Source organism: Lupinus angustifolius, chromosome LG19, assembly GCF_001865875.1.
Source record: "Lupinus angustifolius cultivar Tanjil chromosome LG19, LupAngTanjil_v1.0, whole genome shotgun sequence".
NCBI classification, from domain to species: Eukaryota; Viridiplantae; Streptophyta; class Magnoliopsida; order Fabales; family Fabaceae; genus Lupinus; species Lupinus angustifolius.
This window is the reverse complement of record NC_032027.1, coordinates 4159577-4186775: the sequence shown is the minus strand read 5'-3', so window position 1 is coordinate 4186775 and position 27199 is coordinate 4159577. Positions and strand designations below refer to the sequence as shown.

General features: G+C 30.5%; 3 protein-coding genes across 4 annotated transcripts; all 3 read left to right on the top strand.

Moving 5' to 3' along the window:
* On the top strand, positions 1447–2709 carry LOC109333802 (uncharacterized protein At3g28850-like). The gene has a single exon (XM_019569376.1). It carries the CDS (start codon positions 1673–1675, stop codon positions 2468–2470), a length of 798 nt encoding a protein of 265 aa, XP_019424921.1. The 5' UTR covers positions 1447–1672; the 3' UTR covers positions 2471–2709.
* On the top strand, positions 9225–16836 carry LOC109334521 (ubiquitin carboxyl-terminal hydrolase 8-like). Its single transcript, XM_019570342.1, has 13 exons — positions 9225–9560; positions 9654–9860; positions 11535–11682; positions 11830–11889; positions 11984–12079; positions 12321–12668; positions 12775–12915; positions 13062–13232; positions 13669–13926; positions 14100–14248; positions 15011–15556; positions 15746–16019; positions 16331–16836. The coding sequence occupies exons 1-13, from the start codon at positions 9277–9279 to the stop codon at positions 16436–16438; spliced, it is 2790 nt and encodes a 929-aa protein (XP_019425887.1). The 5' UTR covers positions 9225–9276; the 3' UTR covers positions 16439–16836.
* On the top strand, positions 18823–19910 carry LOC109333678 (dihydroneopterin aldolase 1-like). 2 transcript variants are annotated; one of them, XM_019569219.1, is made up of 3 exons: positions 18823–18845; positions 18927–19114; positions 19510–19910. In XM_019569219.1, exons 2-3 carry the CDS (start codon positions 18936–18938, stop codon positions 19709–19711), a joined length of 381 nt encoding a protein of 126 aa, XP_019424764.1. In that variant the 5' UTR covers positions 18823–18845; positions 18927–18935; the 3' UTR covers positions 19712–19910. The 2 variants fall into 2 exon arrangements, with proteins under 2 accessions (XP_019424764.1, XP_019424765.1); XM_019569220.1 differs by having other exon boundaries at positions 18827–18844; positions 18922–19114.

Here is a 27199-nt window from a genome sequence, read left to right as displayed (position 1 = left end):
TAGTATGATAGCATGTTACTTTATTAGACACTTTTATTTGTTTACCTATCTAATTTCATATTAACATTTTCTATATTACTCTCCTTCATTTGTGTTAGAAGCATTTTTCCTTATTAAACCACTTATTCCAAGGGTTCCAATTTGGTAAAGGACAACATGGTTTTTACACAAATGGTGTCTATAATGACAATTAGCACACTTTGTCTCCTTTGCTATATCAAAACCAACTGAAGCATGTGCCATTGAGATTAAGTCTGGTATAGTTTCCCCAATCAAGTAAGTAGATAAAATGAGAGAATTTTAGCCACATTCATTATTTCTAGTTGACAAATATCATGTTGAGTTTATTCAAGTGTGAAATCATATATTGGATATGTGGGGAGGAATGAAAGAGTTTATAAGAAGGAAAGACCCATGGAACTAATGCATCAAGGTTTTAGTTCAAAACGTGATGTCTCACTTGTGACTCTTCACTCTTCTCATACGTATGTAACAATGGAACTCCCTAATGATTGAAGGCTCCCCAATCGCAGTCTGGTCCAACATATCCTTCATATTTCATACCATCATTGAAGTACCAAATGGTTGGTAATGGGTCAGTCCACTTTGATCTAATAAAAGGAGAGTGGCTTCAACAATTGCCCCCACACCATGCAGTGATGATAATTAAAAACCATAAAGCTATTTTTTCTGACAATCAAAATAGGACACCTATGTAGGACATGTATCCCACTTTTGGTTAGAAGTAAGTGAAAAGAGGAAAGAAATAATAGTCAAATGTTAATCTCAAGTCAGTTTCGCCATCACCATTTTTTGTAAGCATGAGTAAATCAGCATACAAGTATTATTACACAAATAAGATTAAGGAATTAATACTGTGTAACTATTTTTTATACTCTCAATACATTATCTATTATTCATATGTTAGTCATAATTGACCGTCAAATAAAAATAATTTAAATCAATGAAGAGGTGATGTGTCGTACTTTACATTAATAGCACACATGTTAAACTGTAAGATTAATTAATCATTGATATAACTCAATTAGTTGTCTTTAGTTTGACAAATTAATTTGTAACTTTGTTCGATAGTATTTTGTATTATCGTATTCCTTCATCTCATGATAAGAAACTAATCTTTTTCATATTGTGTGACTGATTTTTCATATCGCACATAAAAATTAAATCATTGACTATTTGGTCGTCCTAAAGTCTAGCAGGTTCTACACTACTAGAATAACTCCCTTATTAATATAGAGTATTATTGCTCCAAAAAAAAATTAATTACTACGAAATATAATAAAGAAATGGCGGTGCTAGCTAGAGTATGTAAATGAGTGTTACAAAAAGTATAATTCATCAAATTAACATGAAGTCACTACTTTTAAGAAAACTATTTAATTGTGATCCTTAGGATTAGTCTCACATTATCTTATAGGGATATATGCACGAATCACCAAATAATTTGCATAAAAGCAACGCAACATTACACAGCTTTTCAGTCTTGACTTTATTATATAAGCCTTTAGTTTGGAACCAAAACATAGAACTTATCGCCAATAACACTATCCTCTATTCAATATACTTTCATTTATATCACATCTTTTATTCAATCCTTAAGTCGGTGGTAGCACCATAATTACATGCCACCTAATCTTTGAGAGCTAAAAAAATGAAAGGAGAGATAGGCATGTACCCTAGAAACTTGAAACTCATCCCAACCATAAGCAATTTGAATCAAGGCCTAGTTCTTCAACTCAACCCTTCAGATGTATTTTTCAACTCAATCTATGTTGATCATAAAGAAATAAACAACATGGCTGTGCTAGAAGAAGATGATGATGATAAAGAAGAAATGGATTTGGAAGAAAAAATGATGATAAACAAGGACAAAGTTGCACTCACTATAGGGTTCAAAGAAACAGATTTTGAAGAATTGTTAGAGACCAACATGGAGCTTAATAGGGTTCCATCAATGGAAGATTTTGAAGAATTGTGTCCACCAGAAGGAAGCAATTCAATCATTCTCTACACTACAAGTTTGACAGGTATAAGAAAAACCTTTCAGGACTGTAACACAGTCCATTTCTTGCTGAGAAGTTTTAAGATATTATACCAAGAAAGGGATGTGTCCTTGAATTTGGAGTATAGAGAGGAGTTGTGGAAGATCTTGGGTGGAAAAGTGATCCCTCCAAAGCTTTTTATTAAGGGTAGGTACATTGGAGGAGCTGATGAAGTTGTTAAATTGCATGAAATGGGGTGGCTTGAGAAGCTTTTGGAAGGAGCACCACCAATTGATAATAGTGATTGCCCTTGCATTGGTTGTTCCAATATGAGGTTTATAATTTGCACCAATTGTTGTGGCAGTTGCAAAGTTTTTACTACCAATGAGGACACAAATGATGAATTTTTCATCAAATGTTCTGAGTGCAATGAGAATGGACTTGTCAAATGCCCCATTTGCAACTAGTTTTTTTTATATATTTGAGACCCTCTATTGGTATCTGAAAATCACATTGTGACTCCAACTAATCTGAGTTGAGTGAGGAAATTGCTCATGATATTATTGGTTGGTATCTAACATAATGTCTTATCTAGCATATAGAGCCCTTAGAAAGTAATGGGTACATATTGTATTACTACTATAAGATTGTTATAAACACTACAATACCATGCTGTGTAAGTACTAATAAACAATTTACTTGGTTAGTATTAGTTCTGCATATTTAGTGATTAAATGGAAAATTGGATTCAATGTTTACATCACAAAATAATGTTAATTTAGGTGGAGAATCTTTGGCTTTTGGACAAGGTATATAAAGTGTAGTATACTCTTGTCTTTGTTTAGATGAAGAATGAAAGAACCAATCATGTTCATCTAAGGGGGGCCAAAAAATAAGCAAGAAAATTCAGTGGACTATAATTAGCTGCATTCTCATGATCACAAAGACATTGCACATGTCTGTTATTAGGTTTTAGAAAAGCTACTACTTTTATGAAAAAAGGTGATGCTTCTGTACTTAAAAGATAGTGTGGGCACTTACAGCGAAATATCCATGATTAAAGGACAAATACTGTAGTAGGTTATGAAAGGATGAGGGATATATTAACTCTTGATAAAAACATGATTTGGGTGTGAATTAATCCTAGGATTTTTAATGGTAGGTAATGTGTAATCTTAATGTATATTCTTGCTAAAGTCAGTGATTTGCCCCTTAAAATAGGAAGATTCTCTCCTTGCCCAAAATTTGTGTTTCATAAAAAACAAATATATTAAAAATCATAGCTATATGGTTATATCAATCAAAGATTTTAGTAGATAGAGTGACATAAATAATGAGGTAATATAATGATGTGATCTCTCTAAAAATTATTAGTAACCGATGTTAAATTGCACAAGAAATATATGTTAAAAATTATTAGTAACCGATGTTAGGTCCAAAACATCATCTAAATAAATAAGTAAAACTGAAATGACCCTTTGTTTTTCCACTAAGGTGACCCGGTCCAAAACATAAACTTTATTTATCAGTAAGCTAGAATAGCTAAACAACCGCTCTTAAAATTGTTATTTAACAGTGTTTTCTATGTGAATGCAATAGTACATAAGGTTATATTCAACATCGTTTTTTGTAGTGTTGTGGAAAGTAGAAATTTAACAGCGCTCACTGATGTAAGCGCTTTAAATGTCTACTTTCTAAATAAGACAATATATCTCCCAAACATTCTATCAAATGCATGACAAACATGTCTAATTTCACCACATTTACAATAGATTTATTAAATCACCAACGACTTCAACTACATTCAACCTTAACAGATTACAATATTATAAAATAACATATGAGAATGAGATCTTACCGAAATTGCTCATTCTTTCTCCTTCACTATTCACCATAGCCAAAAACCTAGAACACCATAATTGTATAACTTCACAACAAGTAAAAATCACACTATTAGTGAAGAGAAAAAATAAATGAGCTAAAATAAGATAATGATTTAACTTATGCTTGAAAAGAAAAACAAAAAATCGATAAATTCACCATAGTTGCATAACTTCACAACAAATAAAGATCACACTATTAGTGAAGAGAGAAATAAATGACCTAAAATAAGATAACGATTTACCTTATGTTTGAAGAGAAAAACCAAAAAACCAAAAATCGATAACTTGTTTGAAGAGAAAAACTAAAAACAAGAGAGAGAGAGAGAAAAAGTATGTTATGGAGAAGGAGAAGAAAATTAAGTAAAATAATAAATTGAGTGATCTGTATTATTGTGTAAGATTTTGTTTTTTAATTTAAAATTGAAAAGTTCTCGCTCATTAAAAGAAGCGTTAAAGGTATGACCCCTTTAACCGTGTTTTTCTTCAATAAGCATTATTAAAGGTATTATTTTTTACAGCTCTTATTGAAGAATTGTTGTTAAATATATAAAGTATGACATTTAACTGCACTTACTTTAATAAGCAATGTTAAAGATAACATATTTAACAGTGTTTTCTTCAATAAGTGATGTTAAAGATAATACATTTAACAGCCTTACTGAAGAAATGCTGTTAAATATATGAAATATGACCTTTAATAGCGTTTGCTTCAATAAGTGTTGTTAAAGATAACAAAAGATAACACATTTAACAACATTTTCTATAATAAATAAATGTTGTTAATTCTCTTCCGTCTTATATTTAACAGTGTTCAACACTTAAACGATGTTAAATGAGCGTTGTTAAATATCAATTATGGCATAGTGTATTTAAATGAATATAATGTAAATGGATATAGTTCATTGAAATCAATTTATTATAGTTAATAGATTTAAATGGATATAACTTAATGGATCATCCATTATATTGAATGAATATTCATTGATATATACATATCATCTAGAGAACAAACATTAAATTTATAGTATTCTTTGCTTTTCAATTTTATTCAATATCTCAACTCTCAGTTCTCATTTTCTTTTAATGCAATTCACTCTGACTTTTAATTTTGAGTAAATTATATTGACACTTAGTCTCCTGAGTTTTAGTGAAATTACATAAATTATCCCTCCATTTTTTACACCTATATACCTAATTTTTATACATATATTACACTTATTACCCCTCTATGAGAAACAATTGTGATTTTTTAAACAAAAAATTGATGATAAATGTAATTAAGTTAAACAAAATATCATATATTGTGGAAACAAGTATAAATAGTATACAAGTTGATACATTTTTATTATTTTTTGTTCGTTATAATATATTATAAGAGTGATTTAAACAAAATTTCCTTAGAATAATTGATGCAGTTTATAACGAATCAAAAAATAGTGAAAATATATCAACTCGTATATTATTTGGACTTGTCTCTACAATATATTATATTTGTTTAACTTAATTACAATTATCATCTTTTTTTGTTTAAAAGATCACACTTATGTCTCATGCAGTGTTTTTGTAGGTATAAAAAATGGAGGAGTGATTTATGTAATTTCACTCAAACTCAGGGTGTTAGTGTAAATTACTCTTTAATTTTTGATTAAAATGAGATCAATTATATGACATGTGGATATAGTTAATAATAAAGTTTTTTCTTAAGTACATAACATATATAGTATTTGTTAGTTTTTTTACATGTAGAATCTTAAATATCACATGAAGAATATTGGGAAAAAATAAATTTTAAAGTTCAAAACATCACTTTTAAAAAAACAAAAGCATTTTTTTTAAAAAAATAAAATGATTTTTACAATTGTTTTCTTTTATAAAGATGATTCATGAAAATGATTTTTTAATAAAAAAACAGTTAATTTTACAAAATGTTTAATGAAATAGTGGGTTTTAAAAGAATAATTTTATTCATGTGTTTTAGTTCTGATAAAAAAAATAGATCGAATATTCATCCAAATCCATTAAATTTGGATATGAATAATTTAAAATGTCATTAAATAAATTAATGAATGATTTTTCATCCATTATGATTCAAATTCAAATTCATTAATTTGTCTACCAACAGTTTGAATACCCTATCATTCATTAAGCATATTACCTATGTGGAAAAAAAAATCAATTCCTATAGTTAAAGAAGTACAGCTAGTAATGTTTAATCCATCAACAAGCTAACCATCGTATCCTTATCCTTCTCCTGTGATACAAAACTATGGTATGACTATTTGCTATTCTAATAATAGTGATGCCATTATTATGATACATAATTATGTGTAATGGGCCTGGACTCATTATTATGATACATAATCCTGTGTAATGGGCCTGGACTCATTATTATGATACATAATCCTGTGTAATGGGCCTAGACTCACTGATGAACACAGAATTATGGAGGGTGATCCTGTAGAAAGTAGAAACCACATGAAGCCGAAATAGATGAATGAATATGAAGTTAACATAAGAGTGTAGAATACGAATAAGCAAGTTTAGCGGTTTTGGGAGCTGTTTCGAAAAAACTTTGATACTTCCCATAGAGTGAGACTCCTCTTTGTTACAGTCACCGACTTAGATTTAAAACCTTAGGAATAGGTGTACACAATTATGTTTAGGATTGTGCTAGTTTTTTTATGAGGAATGGGACAGCTATATGTATTGAGGAATGTGCAAATGAAAAAGGCAATCAGAAAAGTTAAAACTTAAAAAGGATAACTACACATACACGAACAAAGACAACGTCATTCAACTCCTCATTTATACAAGGCACCAAAACAGCAACGATGTGCCTAATACTTCCGCTTTCATTTGTAAAATGCTTAGTTTTTGGGAACTCAAATGACATGTGTATGCATTATTATTGAACTCTCAAACTGGTTAAAGATTGATGGAGGATATTGAGTCAATAAGTTAGTAGTTGAATCAGTTGATTAGTGGTTAAATTGATTGATTCGATTTACATTAATAAATCTAAAAAAATTGTAATATTGTATAAAATTATTTAATAATTTTATATTCCAAATTTAAAAATATTATCATATCTAATTAAATAAACAACAAAGAATATTTTACTACTATGAAATGTCATAAGTAAGTTAAAAATATCGTAAAACAACACATGAGTTATGTTTTAATAGCAACAAAAGTGCACATAAGTTTAAAATTTAATTAAAGAACGAAATCTTTGCTATAACATAAGTTAACAAATGATGAATATAATTAAAAATAAATTAAAAGTATTTGATTTTTTTCATCTTAAAATGACATAGTTTTAGTTCTTTTTTAAAAAAATATTTTTGATTGACTTGGTCAGTCCAACCATTCGAGTTAACTATTTTACGCTTAAACCGAGATAAGATGCTCAGACTAGTCAAATGTCAGGTTCATGGTTGAACTAGTCAGACTGGTCGGTTCGAGCCGAATTTTATAACACTGTATATGTTTCATAATATCTATCATTTATTGATAATGTAGAAAACTTACTATTCATTGTTTATGTATTTACTCATAAAAATATGTGAAACACTTTAGGGTATGTTTGTTTGACCATTTTTTGTTTTCATTTTCAATAAAAACATGTTTGCATTGTTGTTTTCATTTCATATTTCCACAAACATGAGCATTATTTTCAGAAATTTTGAAAATAAAAAAAGTCATTTCCAACATTTTCAATAACTAAGAAATAACATTTTATTAAAAATTTAAAACTTTTGTTGAACCAATGGTTTAATATTTTTGAAATTTTAACTTTTTTATTTTATTCCAAATCTTTTGACATTTTTGAAGCCCAATATACATTTATATTTTACTTTCCAATTATATCCTTATTTATTAGTCTCATTTTCAACATATATTTCTTCATTTATTTTTTAATCATATTTTTAATATGCATCAAAATTTGCCTATTTAGTCAAATTGTACCAAATTTTATATCGTTTAATAATTTTTTAAAGTATGCATAATCTTAAATATTAAAATATGTGGAATGAAGAAATATATTTTTTAATTACTATATCCACTAATAAAAAAACCAAAATCAGTCGATGAGTGTGTCCCTCATCCAGACCATCACACAACTTCATAATAGAATTTATTTCTTTATCTATCAACATAACAATTTTTCTTCACTTCTCAGTTCTCATATGGTATTGCTGAAATAGTTTGATGATGGGTATAATAATATACGACTTTTGGATGAAAATTGACGCACTTGAAATTACTATATCCTTAATTAAATAATCGAATATTTTATGTTAGTATTTTAACTTTAACTTTTTTGTATAGTATTTACATAATGTTCGTTATGACATTTTTTACGTATTTGTGATAGGTAATGACCAACTCCAACAATTAAAAAATTTCAATATATTGATAACATAAAATTTGTTCAAATTATTGACTTTATTACTTTAGTTATTAAAATTTAGTATTAAATTAATTGTAAGGATGTCCTAAATTGTGAAGTAATGATTTTGAAAATGATAGTAACAACCATATTTTAAAAAAATGAAAACATAAAAATATAAATTGTTTTTTAAAAATAAAAATTAGAAAATAGAAAATATTTCTTAGAATCAAACACAGTCATCAATGTTAATACCCACACAACTATGGGCTGACATGGGCTTGTGGGTATTTGTTGTCATCTCTGGTCATTTATAATTCTATTTTGAAAATTAAATTCATTAAAACTCATCAAATTAAAATTTTAGTTGACAATAATCTATACTTCTATACTATACTATATATAAAGTCAAAACTTGAAATAACTTTTCTCATGGTGTAATTTTTACTTTCTGTTTTGCTCTTAACATTATTTAATTTTTACAAAAAAAACATATAATCATAAGCAACCACCAACATATTAATTAACGACATATCTTATATTAAATTAAACATTATCATAAACATACAAAAAATATAATATAAAGTACACCGAACATCACAAATACATTCTAATTCTAAAAAATAAAATATATAAAAATTGAATATGTAGTATCATGCAATATTCACTAGCTGACACAAAGTATCTGTACATACTAGTATATATAAAACTAAAACATGGTATAACCACCACCATAATATAATTTATATATTCCTATTTTGTCATTCAATTTTTTAATTTAAAAAAATCATATAAGTTGCATATATAATATAAAAAAAACCTTTTAACTCTACAAAATGAAATGACCATAATGTTGTCTTGCTATTTTATTTATTTTTTGATTTTATTTAACAATTTAATATGTTCTCCCACATAGATGATAATCATAATAATGAATTTGACCCAAAGAATATGAGTGGAAGTTATAGAAGTGAGAGATGATTGATGTCATTATGATATGACCCGTTTTCCCGATAAGCTCCGTTTATCTTCCTCCGTGACCCGTTTTCTCTCTCTTCTTTCTCTCTCCACTCTTCGTCTCTTCAAGTCCCTTTCACGTTTCTTACTCTCTCAAACCCTTCAACCTTTTCTCTCAATGGATAATCTCTTCGCCGATAACGATTACTTCAACGACGGCGACGGCGACTTCGATTCCCCCTACAGCCTCCGCTCCAACCGTCGATTTCTCCAAGATGATGATCCCGATTTCGGACTCGACCGGGTTTATTTAATCCCTTTCAGGTTAAACCGGTTCATTTCATTATTATTTTTAATGAAACCGTAGTTGATTTGCATTGTAAGGGAAGTCAAAGTGAAATTGATTTTTTTGTGAAGGTGGTGGATTGAGGCGCAATGTGAAGGTGATCGTGTGGAAGGTGTTTTGTACACGGTGTCGTGTTATTCTGATTCCGAGGATGAGATTTTGCTGGATTTGAGGAAGGAGGAGGAGGATCGTGAGAAGATTAAACGGTTGGAGTTAGGGTTTTCAGGGCGTCAATATGCTTTGGTTCCTGAAGGAAGTTGGTTGCGCGTGCTTAAGCGGTGAGCGAGAGTTTGCTTTTGTTTACTATCTCTTTTTTGTAATTGTAGGTTTTGTGTTGTTGAAATGTAGTATGATTTTGATGTCTTGTTAGGAGTTTAGTACATGTTGAATTGTAATTGTGATCCGTATGGCTTGCACTGTGATTTGTTGGTTTATCAGAATATCATGTGCATTGTGGATGATAGACTTAACTCTATGGTTACTGTCACTCGCATAAGCAGGACCCCTCCCGGTAGTGTTTCTTACATGCTCATGATCATGAAATCAGAGATTGAACCCTGACCTCATGCTTAAGTGATCCAATGTATTGTGGTTATTTGATTTTTCTTTATTGTGGAGAAATTTATTAATTTGGGGCCTTGGTGAGAGTTAATGGAGTAGCTAAGGTTCACATAGTTGTTATGCAGTAGTTGTACTAAGGGAGTAGTCCATTGTGTTGCCAGGGTGTATCTCTGTGTGGGAACTTTCAGTTATGTGCCGAGTGCAAATAGAGTGCCTTCTTAAAGGCATGTTTTTTTTTAATGAAATGTATGAGAATATATTCCAACCAAATAATTTATGTATCATAGGCCATATAGAATAATTTCATGTTTTGAATTCCATATTAATGGGTTCTAGCCTTGCAAAATTATGCATGAAAAGACGATCAAGTGCAGAATCAGAAGTTGGAGACAATCATGCCATTTCCTGTATAAACTAGCTATATATAGGTGGTAGAAAATTCTGCTCTGATTGTTAGGTGTAGTCCGCTTTGTTGCTTGATCAAGGAAGAGCTTAATATGAGCCTTGACCTTCACAGGACGAATTGCACAGTTTGTATTGCAATTGATGTGCTGCCATGTCCCTGTCACAAATGCGACTCTAGGATGCTGTCTTCCATCCACAAGGCTCAGACATGTCACCCCAGGCTGTGCCTGCTTTGTTAAGTTTTCACCAGAGATTGTCAACAGCATCTGGCTTGTGCAACACAAGTTCAATGCTAGGAGCTGTGCTGATTCTTTTGGAGGTAAGCAAATAGCGGACAGCATTCTCCTGTGGTTACCTTGGCAGTTGGTCATTAAACTCTTAGTACCTAAAAATGGAGTGATGCAGAACTGTCGGAAGACTGAGGATGCTAATTACAACCTGTGAGTTGTGATCATATGATGATAGCAAAGATGGATACAGGCACAATAGAGTAAATGCTTATTCTCATGGGAGTACTTGCATCTAGTAAAGTTAGTGATTCAAGGATTGGAATTATAGTTTTCCCTGTTGTTAGAATTAGCCCAGTTGGTGTGCATGCCCTTCTTTAACACCACTGTGACACTTGATGCATTACAGCATTTATCACCAACCTTACTTCAAAATGGGAAGCCCCAGTGATCCAATGTCCAGTTCCTTTAGACCCCTCCCTCTCATTGCTGTCTGATGCAACTTATATAATACACCTTTCTGGATGGTTCGATGTGTTTATTACTGAAACTTAACATTCATTTGTTTTTGTTTTTCCAATGGGAAAGTGATTTTAATACTGAAGTGATTGAAAATATATTATCACGATCCTTTTACTGCAGAATGACTTTATGCTGGATTTGTTTTCATTTCAAGTCTGAAAACATTTTTGGATGGTTCTCTGCAAGCACATATAATTTCAAGAGGTTGAAAACTGATCCATTTTACTCTTCTTGTAGGTATAATGATTTTAATAATGCAATGAAAAATATTGGGAGCCTCTTCCACACAGAGTCAGAGGACTGTTTGCCTGATTTGTATCCCTTGCAACTAAGGATATTTGTTTGTTGGGAAACAAGTTCACTGGTTGCAAAGATAAACCAAAAGGTCCAATTGATGATTTGGTGGTTTTCTTCTGAATAGTGTTTGGCCATGGTTAATAATTTTGCAAATAAAGAATTCGCATTGCATTTTCTATTCCAGTCAAGGCAGCTTTCTATTATCATTAATTTATAATAGATGGCATGATTTCAGGAAAATGGGGCTAAGTTTTACAAGAAAGCTTCTTACATTTTCAATTCTGAGTATAATCCGGTGAGTTAGCTTACTTGGCTAATTACTGATTATTTTGATGTTAAGTTGTCCATGATGCCTTGGTCATGTATGATTCTGTTTATTTATCGTGCAGGTGCATATTTGGGACTTTTCAGGGCAGACAACCCAGTTGTTCATGAATGACAAAGTTAGGTTACCTGGCGAGTCTGCCATTCAATCTAGAAAAGAGGTAGTTGCCGATTCGTCTTTTTCTTCTATATTTTCATTTATATACTTATTATAGATGTTTTGAGATTATGTTGGTTCAGTGAGGAATTAGATGCTTGACGATTGACAACTATTGGTTGGGTATTGAAATTAATATATGTACATGATAGTTTTCAGTTTTGAATATGTTTTAAGATATAAAAAACTTGGATTGTATTTATTCAGTTGGTTTATGGTGTTTCTGCTGCACAATGTCTTTACAGGTTATTCTAGAGTTGCACGTTCATGGACTTTCAGATTCTATGAGGGATGATGGTTCCAGTGGGATGATTGCAGATAGGTCTCAGTTGAAATGTTCTTCTCACAGTGGCTCTGCCATGGTGAATGGATGCTCTGAAAGTGTGATCCGCAATGTAAAAGCAACCAACTCCTTTCAAGACAATAGCTATAAAGCAATTCAATCTTTGGGCTTGACAGGATTGCAGAATCTTGGAAACACGTGTTTTATGAATAGTGCCATTCAGTGTCTGGCTCACACCCCAAAGCTTGTTGATTTTTTCCTTGGAGATTACCGTAAAGAGATTAATTTTGAAAATCCCTTGGGAATGAATGTATGTTATTTATCTTCTTTCCTCTTATGTCACATTCTTATTTATGTGTTTCCTTTTGGTGTTATGAATTTACTGTTTTCTTTGTCTTTTTTAAAATGTTTTTCAGGGAGAGCTTGCTTTAGCTTTTGGTGATTTACTTAGAAGGCTCTGGGTTCCCGGAGCAAGACCTGTGTCACCAGCAACATTTAAGATGAAACTGTCTAATTTTGCTCCTCAGTTTAGTGGTTATAGCCAACATGACTCTCAAGTTAGTATCTTCTTGTAAAAAGATTTGTGTAATACATTAAAACAATCAAAGTTTTCTTGTGCATCTCTTATCATTGACGACTTTTTTCGTTTTTGTGATATAAGGGGAAATATTTTTTTTAAAATATTGAAGTGTTTGGCATGCAGGAACTTCTAGCTTTTTTGTTGGACGGACTACATGAAGACCTTAATCGTGTAAAACGCAAGCCATATCATGAAGTTAAGGATGGCGATGGCCGTCCAGATGATGAAGTGGCAGAAGAGTACTGGCGAAATCATCTTGCTCGCAATGATTCCATCGTAGTTGATTTATGCCAAGTGAGCCTTATAAGATTGCTATTTTCTGATATGAGAATCTCAGTCTTGGCGCTTTAACATCTTATGTGGGTTCAGATTCCCCAGGTTTTTTGTATCAGTGATGCATAACTATTAGGAATTTCTATGAAAATAATCCAACCCTTTATCACAGAGAAATTTTAATTTGTTATATTAGATTACAATTATAGAAGGAAGGCATTGGGTAGAAGAAGTTTTTGTTATCTAAACTGGCTTCTAGCTACAGTTGAGCTCTTCTTTGATTGACTAGTGGTGTTGTTGATGACCTCATTTCATTTGAGGTTATAGTTCTACTTTTTCTGTAGCATTTATCTGAAAAAAGGCAACTAATTACAAAGCAATAAAAATCTGGGTTTCCTCTTGTTTAACAATTCTCACTTTTGTAATTAAATACCTATTTTGTTCCATTATCTTGTAGGGCCAATTTCGGTCAACATTGGTTTGCCCTATGTGCAAGAAGGTTTCTATCACGTTTGACCCTTTTATGTATCTATCTCTACCTTTACCTTCTACAACAATGCGGACCATGACTTTGACTGTTATGAGCACTGATGGGATTACCATGCCTTCTACAATTACCATAACCGTGCCTGAGCGTGGTACACTCAAGGATCTTATTGGGGCCTTAAGTGCTTCTTGTTCTCTTGGAGATGATGAATCCCTATTGGTGGTTGAGGTATCTTGCATAATCTTGCATAAGTTATGCATTTAGTAAAACTGTATTGCTTGGCATCACTCATCAAGTGAAACATGAACTGAGATGTCTTTAACATTAATTTTATTAGGTTAATGTAAACATTTTGCATGTGTATCCCGATTCAAAGTCTGACTATCTGGAGTTACATACAGGTATACAAGAATCGGATATTTCGATTTTTAGAGGAACCATCTGAGTCATTGACTGAGATTAGAGATCTAGACAAACTTGCAGCTTACCGATTACAGAAAAATAACGAAGCTGGTCCCTTGGTTGTTTTCGTACATGAACTAGCTGAGAAGTAAGCTTTTCAATGCCCTAATTCCCTCCTTTTACAAACTGCCATAATTTTTGTTTTATTCCTACAGTATCCTCTTTGTGGTTGTTACAATTAGTTATTGAGTACTCCTGGATCTGAATTACATTCTCAGTGGAGATTTTGTCATGATAGAACTTCTTTGCTACATGGCATGGTCATTGAGTTTTGGGATCAAATTCTCTTAGTAAAAGGGTGGCTCAATGCATGAGGCTCCGGCCTAGTGGAGTCTGGGAGGGTAGATGTACGCAGTCTTACCCTTGCAAGCAAAGAGGTTGTTTCCAGGATTTGTACTCATGACCTCCAGGTCACAAGACAAGCAATCTTACCGTTGCACGAGGCTCACCCTCCTCAAAAAGGGTGCCTCATTGGACGAGGCTCCCGCATAATCGGGTCTGAGGAAGGGTTGATGTTGCCAGCACAAGATTTGAACCTAAAAAGAACTCTGATTCTACTTATTCATGTGTGACATCACAAAATTGTACAAACAGTCTACTTGGTTGTCTTAGAATGCTAATATGAATTTTTATATTAGCTGGTCTTATGTTCTTTAGTATAAAATAGACACCCTTGACTTTTCAGATATTCTAAAAGAGTTGTTATTTCTGAATTTCACACGAAAGCAAATTTTGGTGTGAAATTCCATTATGTATTTGGTATTTAGGTGAATGGGTCTGCTTTTGAAACTGCTGTCTCTACTGGCTGATCTTTGTGCTCTGTTTTGGTGCACTAAATTTATTGTGCCAGGTACTGTTCTGCTGGGAGAGATAGGTTTGAATATAGATCGTTTGGTGTTCCAGTTATCGCAAGGTTGTCTAGTATTTCTGATGAAAATGATGTTCGTAGGGAGTTTCTGAAGCTAATCAATCCATTTATCATGTCCAATGAAGATATATTAGATGAGTGTGATAAGGATGATAATACCAATAAAAAACGTAGTAAAGATGATGAATTGGGCGACACTACTAGCTCTGCAGCAGTAGGAAGTGATGCAGACTCAAACAATGGAACAGAGGATGATTTCGAATTCTTCTTATCTGGTGGGCAAGGATTTGGGAATTCGAAGATAAAATTGAATGAACCATTACCATTCACAGAGTTACCCCAGAAGCTGGAGGTGCATGTTGTATGGCCAGATAAGATGCTTAAGAAGTGCGATACATACCACCTCAACTTATTGCCTGAGGTTTTCAAGCCCCAGCTATTCACCAAGAGAATGCAAGAATCTGTTTCTATTTACAAGTGCCTCGAATCCTTTTTGAAAGAGGAACCTCTTGGACTAGAAGACATGTGGTGAGTAGACATATTACATATCAAGTCTATTATTTTATATTTGAATTATTTTTTTACTATTGAGAACTATCTTGGTTACAGATTATTATCATGCTTTATATTTTAATCAAGACCAGTGTCCCTTATGTTATAAAAGTTAGACACATATTACAGTCTTTCAGATCTTTGATATTACAATTTGATTTATAGGCACTGTCCTACCTGCAAAAAACCTCAGCAAGCAACTAAAAAACTAGATCTTTGGAGATTGCCAGAAATCCTTGTTGTTCATTTGAAGAGGTTCTCATACAACCAATTCTTCAAGAACAAGCTGGAAACCTTCGTTGACTTTCCAATTGATGATCTGGACTTCTCAAGCTACATTGCTCAGAGGAATAATCAGTCTTCCAACCATTACATGTTGTATGCAATTAGTTGTCACTATGGAGGCTTAGGAGCAGGTCACTATACAGCATTTGTCCGTGTAAGTACCTCACCATTGTTGATGACTCTTAATCTCTCAACAGAAATAGTTCTTCTCTTCATTTATTTTATTATGCGCTTCAATTTTTTACCCAAAGAAAACCAAATATTCCACTAGCCCATTATTAAGAATACTAGTTAATTTGGTGGGGAGTGACAAACAATGCTGCGATTCGAGTCACATGACCTGACCAACAGAACTAGGAGGTTTAGGCACTTGGGGTAGTGAAATTGAGTTTTTCTATTGTTTTTATGTATATATATTTCATACTTTCATTCTAATTATGCTTTCCCCACTGAATTCCCCTGCAGTATGGGCATGATACATGGTATGAGTTTGATGATAGCAGGGTTGCCCCGGCCAATGAGGAAATGATTAAGACTTCTGCTGCTTATGTTCTTTTTTACAAGAAAGTGTAGATGAAAACTTTTGATGCAATTATGCATCGTAACATGGAAAGCTTGAGGCTTTTTACACCTTGTGCTTATACAGTTGTCTGACTTACTCAAAATTGCTGATTAAGCAATACCAGTTGGGTTTTACTGAGACAAGTGAAGAGAAAAAGTGGATATAATATTAATTATTGTACAGCTTTTAGAAGCTACAGGGAAATGAGGTAGTTCTTGATTTATGAACCTTGGTAGATTATTAATCATGTTATGCTAGATGTATATATACGGCCTGAAAATATTCAGAATATTAATTGATTTTTTACCAGATGTAGCTTGGATTCTTTTCTGGCCATCATTATATTTGGAAATTAACTTATACATTTTGGTCTCCCTGGTTCATCTCAAAAAGGATGTATCTATGGCTCGTATGTGTAATTTGATAATATATTCTTTTATCGTTTTTGTATGAAAACATTGAAGTTTTGTTAGGTGATAAATGTGTGGTCCATCAATTGTTTCAACGTGGATTTTGTGGGTGAAGTTATAGGTTTGCAAAAGGTACCGCTAGATTCTCAGAAAGACTAAAAGGTTAAAGATTCGTTTTCTGAGAGCAATACGTGTTAGGAGAAGTAAACATACACCCTAAAAAGATTAGTTCGTTACTTATACCTATGAGAATATTTTTAGTAATTAAGTAAACAGACAAATATAGATAAATTCTACCCTCAAAGAAATGGATAATATAAATATGAATGCCAAAAGAACTTTTATTCATGCATGTCTCCTATCAAAATAACCTCTTTTCTTTTGAAACTAGGTGACAATTGAGAGAGACTTCAGTTCACATTTTTGAAGAGCATTAAATGCTTTGTTAAAACCGTACCGGTTATCAAACCGGTCAGGGTAGTGATATAGTGGTATAGTGGTATAGTGGTTCAACCAGTGGTTCAGTAATTAAACCGTATGTCGGTTAAACCGGACATACTACTTATATTTTTATATATATAAACCTATAACAAAAAAATTTCAAATAGGTAGATACTCAAATTTATAATCTATTCAAAATTCATATAAATAAACAACTTTAAGTCTTTAACAAATTCAAAGTCTAAATTAAAAACATATATCAATCCAAAAGTATTACTTAACAACCGCAAAATATAAATAAATGACATAAGTTCACAACTTACTCTACAAAACAAATAAATTTGGAGTTTTAACATTTAACACCAATGAGTCAAAGTTGTCTCATATGAATATTATATTTTTATACCAAATCCTATCTTCAGACAGTACTCTAAGATTATACAAATGTATGTGTTAGGAACCAAAAGGTGTAATCTAAGTATGTTTTGGAAGTATGTGCCTTGAAGGGTTGAATAATGGTTGGAAATGTGGGTCACCTTGTAAGAGATTTTTAAGTTTTTAAGTTTTTAAAAAAAAAAACAAATATGTGTATAAACCGGCCGGTTTAGTAAAATACCTGCCGGTTCACCGGTTTTGACCAGGTTTTGACCGGTTTGATACTTGGCCGGTTCAACACCTGTACCGTACCGGTTAGGGGTCCAGTTCATCGGTTTTCCAGTTGAACCGGCCGGTACGAAACGGTTTTTATAACTATGTTAAATGCCTTATTTATTCAAGTCAATGGAACTGTTACTGTCCTGACACTTGTTGGAACCCAAAGAATAAACATTAAAAAATTGAAAACAAAAATGAACACTAGCTCCTCTCTTGTTCCACTTTAATTTAACATAGTAAATTGGCCAAACTGTGAAAAATAATAATTATTTCTTACTCATTTCATTAAGTGATAGATGATGCAGAATAAGTGAAAATTCCGAGGGAAGATTAAAAATGATGTAGAATATTAGGAGAAAAAATGGCAAGGATATAAAGATGGCTAATGAAAATAATTATAAATTTAAAATCTTAAAAAAATTAGATCACAAATATAGTAGGAAATTCTTTTAGAATTTAATAATTATGAACCGTCAATATAATATTCTTTATATATATTTATCATTTACATGTATTATCTTATTTTAGAAATTAACACTTGATTGATAAATAATGCAATATAAATTCTTATAGTATTAGTGGGTAAACTATTTTTGTCTTTCATTTATGATATTCACTTAATTATTAAGATAAATAAAAGTAGTTTCCTTTACCACCTTGCATAATTTGGAAAATACCAACTCATAAACTTAAACAAAAACAAATAAACAATAACGGAGTGCAAGAAACGAGATGATAAAAAATAATAATAATAATAGAGAGTAGGGAGGAGAAAGAAGCAATATGTTTTTAAAAATATACGGGCCGGGTTGGGTGAAGGGTCCCTAACAATAAAAATACTAATATATATTCCATAACCAGTGAAGGATACACAACCACCGCATAATCTCCAAAAACACATTGTTCAAATCCTGTGAGTTTCTCTATGCACCATGCTTCTTATTATCATCTCTATCTATTATACATTATTAATTACTAATCGATTAATTTACAGTGTAAGAAAATGGAAGGAGACAAATTGATATTACGTGGATTAGCATTCCATGGATTTCATGGCGCAAAAGCAGAAGAAAGGACATTAGGTCAGAAGTTCTTGGTTGATATTGATGCTTGGATGGATCTCATACCCGCTGCTGTTTCTGATAACTTGTCTCTTACTATTAGTTACACTGAAATCTATCGGTCTCTTACTTACTCTTACTTTTTATATTTATATATTTAAAAACTAAACTGAGCTTGGTCGATGTTAGGTTTATTCGGGTGTGAAGTTATATACATTAGATATGAGGCATGTGTTGAAGAGTTTATAAGGTTTTAGTTCAAGATGTTGTATTCTGACTTTTCACTGGTGGGACTGTATCCTCCTGATACCGTTCCACTAGGTGTAGGTGTAGGTGGGAGTCTCCTCCCTTAATTTTATTGAAATAGTAAATACCCAACTTTTTTAGAATCAATTTTGTAAGCCTAAACTAACACTAACACTAATTTTCTGAGTGACAAACTTGGATGTTCATAATTCTCTATAGTGGATGTAAATGTAATCTAGTTGATTAATATGTGAGTAATTGGTGATGCAGAATAGCAAAGGAAGTTCTTGAAGGTTCACCTCAGAACCTTCTGGAATCAGTAGCTCACAAAATTGCAATCACAACACTCACTAAGTATGAACAGATTTCTGCTATTCGCGTCAAGGTTGGGAAGCCTCATGTTGCAGTTCAGGGTACACTTGATTACTTAGGTGTTGAGATTCTCAGAAACAGAACCCATTTGCATAGCTAGAACTTCAAGGCACAGTCACTCTTTTCTCTCTGTTATCACTACTGCTAATTTGCTAATAAAATTGATAGATGGTGTTTAATTTGGATTACCCTGAAAGAAAGAATTGTTGTGAGATAGTATTGTTGTTTGATGTGTTGCCAGCGAGTGTAGTAAGTTCATATGTAACTATTAGTATTAAATAAATTGCTCATTCCTAATTCATTTTCCCCACTGCCATAATCTTGAAAGTTTAATAAAAATCACATTCTCTATGTTTTTTCTTTGGCGCAATGATTTAAATTGTGGTTGCGGTCACAAGTGCGGTTATTATGATTGCAGGCGTCGTGATGCAGATTGTGGCCTGCAGACTGTGGCCACTACTGTGTGAATTATTTTGTGATTGAAAAATATCTTTGAATTTGATGGGGCCTGATTCGGAGCAAATATGGACAGATGCGGTTGCACTGTGGCCCGATGCGGCCACATCATTCTGATTCGGTGTCACACTACAATTGTGGTGCGATGCAGCGGTCACTATAACCGTAATATTGTGGCTGTATGGTGTGATGCATTCAGTAATTTGAATCACTGCGAGTTTGGCACATAGGCCAATTCTTTATTTTCAGATTTGAACCAAGTTAATTTTAAACCCTATATAAGTATATCTTTAAGAGAGGTTTATTTGTACAACCATTGTAGATAACTTTTCAGACGACTTTGCTTTTTATAATGCATACTTATTTGAAAGTTGCTGAGAATAGTTGTTCAAATAAGTTTATTGTAGTTTTACTCTCAAGTCTTCATGATATTGGGCTATTGGCAATGATACCAGTGCCTTATTTTAACTCTACTTAATGATCTGTTTAATTGCATATATGCGATGCTCCTATATCTTCCATAGGAGTGCTCATTTTTCTCCCTGAGCTCATGCCCTCACAAGTTCCCTTTTTAAGATTTGGCTTGCATCACAGTTATTTTTCTCCCAAGTAGGTGTAGTTTCATTGCTAGGATAAAAATGAATACATTTAGTTCTATGTAGCTGGAAGTGGTGGTGGTAGTAGACTATTGATTTTTGTTTAGGACAAAAACATACTTCATACCATGATGCATCTTTGTCAAACTTAGTCCTCAGCCACAACCTTCTGTTGTGTTTATCCCAACTAAAACCTTTTTTCAATAGAGTTGTAGTGTTTTGTTAGGACATTAAAACGGGTTTTCAAGATGAACATCATAGCATAATTACATCCAAATGATCCAAATCTATCTTTAAAACTGTTTTTCAAGGTGAGTACCTCTGCATAATTCACCAAATGTTTGTTTAAGACTGTCACTAATATGTCCCACAATCTTGTAATTTTGAAGGGTCAAACGGTTAGTTTTTAGATATCAAACTGCAATTTGGGGCCTTAACTCTAGAATATAATTTGGGGAAGAAAATAACAGGAAATATTTTTGACCATACAATAATTGTTTATGCTTGTTGCATTTGTTCCAGTCTTCATATTATGCTATGGGAAATTTTTAATGGGGATTATCACTTCTCCCCACAAGAAATAAGACATAATTAATTGATGAGTATGTGTCCATATCTCGGATCAATTAGGTTCATCTAAGTAATATATAATTGTTAATTTGTGTTTTTAGAATTTTTTTTTAATTCAGTGACACTTTCTCAATGGACCGGGACAATAAATTAGAACAGGAATGCCGACATGAAATGTCTAGAGTCCAAAAGAAGATTTTTTTTGTTCTTAGTGGTTATAGACAGTGAAGCCTGAAGGGCTCTACAAATTGGGGAATCCACTATAATAGTATAATACTACATCTTATAGCATTGATAATTTTGATAACCTTCCACCTTTCCATTGTCCTTTTCTCTATATTTTGAACTATTCAATTCAACTTGTATTTACTAATTTAGAGTCTTGGACCCACCACTGATTATCTCCACCCGTTTTCCTAAGTGAGAAAGGCTATAACCCCGAGAAGCTAGCCAAACTTGATAAGGTTGATATGAAGAAAGCTTACATGTTTAACTTTTTACATATTTTAAATTTGGTGGTTTTGAAAGCATGTAAACTTAATTAAGTTAAATATATTTTCTATTAAATTTGGATGATTTCAAAATCAACAAATTTAAAAAAAAAAGAAGTAACCCACTTCAAGAAAATTGTTGGGTTGATGATTGTGATCACTTTACTCATTTTCTACATTTTTCTCACTAGCTTTCTTGCTTTTTCTATGTGGAAGATATTTGATTGAACTATAGTCCATGATCAAGATTCATGCATGCCTTCATATGGATTCCTCTTGCCCAATTATGAAGCCCTAACTTCTCAATTGTTTTTGCAGACTTGATATCATAAGGAGAAGAAGTAATAACTCATGCATAGTGTTTTCTCTATCACATTTGTATTATTCGAATTAAGACAAACATGAAACCACTTTGGGGTATCTCATACATGGAACTTTATCTCATTTTAATATAACATATTTTAACACATATAGATAGGTTCACCTTAGCAAAGGTTTTAAATTCATCATTGTATCCTAAAAAAGTAATATAAATAAATAATATATGATATATTAACTGTATATAGATCTTTATACTAATAATATTAATATATTATCCTAACCTATAGAGTGGAGGTATGATAGTATAGTAGTTTAACATGTAATTACTAAATTAATCTAATATGAGTTAACTTATTTATTTATTTTATCAAAAAATATTATTATTTATAATAGGGAAAATGAATAAAGTCTCCCTGAATTTTATGTCTTTTGCAAGTAGATATCATGAACTATTTTTCTTCTTAATTACCCCTTAAGCTTTAAAATTTAATGAAATTGATCATTGTATAAATATATTATTAAATTACTCATAGATAACATGGAAATTGATGCAATCAAACTCACAATAGTAAGAATGCAATAAAGCATGTTAGCCAACATTGATATTTGAAGGAAACTGTGATCAAAGTACAAAATTGATTGAGAATAAGAAAATAATTAAATTATAAAGTTAAAAGTGATTAATATAATAATATTGTTATATATACAATAATAAAATAAAATTAACAGTCTAAACTAAAAATGTGCATGAGTTAAGATTTTAATTTGCTTTTAATTTAACAATATCTTTATGGAAGGATTAATTTCACCAATAGTTAAAGTTTAAGGGTAATTAGAAAGATAAAATAGTTCACAATGCTTATTTGCAAAAGAGATAAAGTTTGAGGTGTTTTTATAGACTTTCCCTTTATAATATACTAACGTGTCGACAGACACTTCGTGTCTGCCGACCCGCATTTTTATTCTACAATATTAAGTACTAAATTTGTATTTTAAAAAATTACGATGTTTTTATTGGATGTACTTCATGTTATATTTTTTGTATTTATTATAATATCCAACTTAAAGTGATATGTATTAATTATAGTTATATAGGATTATATGGTTTTATTTTAAAAAAAAAAATTAAGAGTAAAATAATAAAATAAAATCATAGTGATAATTATTTCAAGTTTTAGCTTTATATATAGTATAGGAGTATAGATATAACTCAATTATTTAAATAATTCAATGATTGACCATGATGCAAATAACTATCAAGTTTAAGTTCTAATCTTTAATATGTTACTTTAAAAATATGAATATTTTTATAATAAACCAATTTTAACTATAATTTGTCAATGTTGATCAACTTAATTACATATTATATATTTATTATATATTAGCGATATTTATGGTAACATTCTTAAATAAAAATAATTGTTTACAAGGTCAAATTATAAGATTGTGCAGACTTCTAAAAATTAATTGGCATCACAGTGCTTTTGGTAGAAGATGGTCTCGGGTCTAAGTTTAATTATATGAGTGTCAATTTAACTCATGGAATTGAATATAAAATTGGAACTTGAAATTAGACCGAAGATTAAAATTTTAATTATCATACTTCAAATTTATTTTGGAAGTAGAGTTATCGTTTTAAATAATACCATTTTACATTTAAAATTATAATTACGCCATTCGTTTTCATAAGACCATTTTGAATTGTTCCATGCAAATTAAAGAAGTTGATTAATATATTTACTATTTAATATCATTAAGATTGTAAATAATTAAATAAAATTTTCAAAACTATCATTTATATTATTTCTTTTGTTTTTTCCAACAAATTAATGAGGACATTTTTGTAAAATAATTAATGATTATTGACTATCACTAGTGGCAGATCTTGATCAAAATTTTATGAGGGACAATAATATTTAATTATAATTTATAATTAAAATTAATTGAATAACGACAATATAAAGAAACATACAGGATGAGATCAGAGATAAAATCTTCAACTATTTTTTTTAATATAAATCATTATGTTGTTAGCAAGAAATTAATATTCTATGTTACTATGTAATTTTGTTTAGTTGATTTTATTGCCGAAAATGATATTTATATAGTAGTTGAACCACAATAGATAAAATAAGATGAATTATTTGGTAATGCAATATATGACTAACAACATATGGTAGAAAATTTTCAAAATTGAATGGCTAAAGAGACCAAAAAAAAATGTTGACATTGAGATCTCAAACTAATCTCATTGCTCATTGAATATAAATTTTTGACAAAAAATATATTATCAATATTAAATGACTTATAAGTATCATTAAGATATATATTATTAATACATACAATAATTTCTTTTAGTAAGTGTAAAATAATTATGAAATTAAATGAAGTCATGTTCTTATAAGCAACATTAACATTTAAACGTATAAGAAAATTTGATCTATTATGTTAATTTTTAAAAGAACCACACAAGTTGCATTATATTTATTTATCATGATGTGTAGGTAAAGGTAGTACATTTGCTCCAAAAAGTGTGTAAAACTTTATGTGTCACATTTTATAATTTAAAATTTTAATAATTACGTATTTTTATGACCAAACACAACAAGTGACATATGGAGCAACACACTTTATAAAATAATAGATGTGTTCCTGGAGGAAAAAAAAATAAATAAATTATTTAATAAAAAAATTAAGGGGCAGCTGCCCCCAGCTGTCCCTTCCAAGGTTCGCCCCTGACTATCACTATGATAACTAAGTGATTTTTGAAACAAAAAGGAGTGATAACTGTAATTAAGTTAAACAAAATATGATATATTATAGAAACAAGTATAAATAGTATACAAGTTAATACATTTTTATTATTTTTTGTTCGCTACAATATAGTATAAGAGTATTTTAAACAATATCTCCTTAGAATTATTGATGTATTTTGTAATGAACCAAAAATAATAAAAATGTCTTAGACTCGTATACTATTTAGATTTATCTCCACAATATATCATATTTTGTTTAAGTTTAATTACCCTTATCATCATTTTTCTTTAAAAAATTGCACTTATGTCTCATGCAAGGATAGTGATGTATGTATAAAAATCAGGGGTTTTTTAGGTGTAAAAAATAGAGGAATGATTTATACAATTCCACTAAAACTCAAGGAATATCAATATAATTTACTCTGAAAATAATAAGAGGGGTATCTATCTTAAATTATTTTCAATTATTAACCTTCATTGTAAGAATTGCAAATCTATAATACAATTATTGTTGTCTTGCCACCACCATCATGCTGATATGGCAGTCTTGTTAAAATATGATATGAGTTATGGTAAATCTTCTTGAAGAATAAGAAGGATAAGAAAGAAAACTTAAAAGAAGAAAGGAGAAAGGAAAGATAGAGAATGAGAATCAAAATTCTATTAAAATGAGTAAGTTTTCTCATTATTGTTACAAAGGTGTAAAATTAACATTTTCTACTAAAAGAGAAGAAAATACAACAAAAAATTTTTTTTAACAACATAATCGATTAAACAAATTGATAATTAATTATTGTATACAAAACTCAGCTTAACTAACTACAACAACTAACTAGATAATCAATTAATTATTTTGTTAATCAATTATCCATAACAGAATTACAACTAAACAATATCCAGATAATTGATTGACTATATTATTAATCAATTATATAAAACAAAATTACAACTATTTTAACATCCACAAGTTGAAATGTATCCTACATTCCAAGTTTAAAATGATTGTATTGATACCATCATCATTAATATCATTTTGCAATATTTGTTGTCATCCTCACTAACACCCCACCTCATCACTTTTGTCATCACCACTATAATTGATATATCAATATTATTGCTATTAAGAAATCACATTACTTAAATAACTTTCTCATATTCAAATAAGGATAAAGGTAAAATTCAGTTTGAAACATTTTTTTTATTTTTTATTTTAAATAATTACTAATTATATTATATTATTATACCTTACCATATATTATTACTTTATTCATTTTACTATCCTCTATTTATATCAATTTTAGATTAAATTAACCCAAAAAATAAATAATAGGTTTGTGGTTTAATTTTGTTTACCTAAATTGAAATCATTCCTAAACTTGTATGTATTTTTATAATAATTTTACCAAAAGAGTTAAGAAATTGTCATATGTGAAGAAAAAAAAACTCCAAATGGAGATTGGAAACAAAGATGAGGATTTAGGAAATAAGAACACCAATCAAGGTAAGATTGTATTCATGTCTATTGAGATCCAATATTAGATAAGTAATAAAAGTCATGAAGTTAGGTCCCATTTTTTTAATATGGCATGAGAATTAGCTACAAATGTTGGAACAATGATAAGTATCTAATCATGTTAACTTCATACATCTAATGTCCAAACCAGAAATTAGGGATGTTTGTTAAAGTATTAGAATTTCATATTCAATGCTTTTAAGTATTAGAATTTCATATCCATTATGAATTAGCTTTTGGGTGAGTTACATTTGCTCAATCAAATCATTAATAGAATAATATTAAAGTTAACTTCATATTTGATGTTATGAAACCTGAATCGTACATCAAACAGGAATGAGTCATGTGTTAGGTTCAACTAGTTTAAATGATTAAACTGTTCGATATGACATAATAATTTCATACATAATTAATAAATTTTATCTATAAATATATAATTATATACGAATGAAAAACTTTATATAATTAGCAATTATGTATAATTATATTGAAGTAATGCATTTTTCATTTTTTTGGACCTAAACAAAACAAAAGATTAGAGTAGTATTCCACTTTTTTAATTTTTAAGTAAATCGTCCGGTTTACTTCTCGATTTAATCCCGTTTAACTGAGTTTAACACGACCATACCATAATTTTTCCAATTCAAAACAGTTAAACCGTCATTCAATTAAGACCGCAAATCAAAACTATTTTTAAGTCTATTTAATGATCAGACCATCCAATTCTCACAACACAAAATAATTTAACATTGCATGAGTGTGTTAAGATTCTATTTGAAATGAACTATGACCAAATATAAATATAGACATTCCTTATCTTATTAATATCGACTAGGAAAATATAAAAACAAAAAAATAAGTAATATAATTTAAAAAATTTATTAT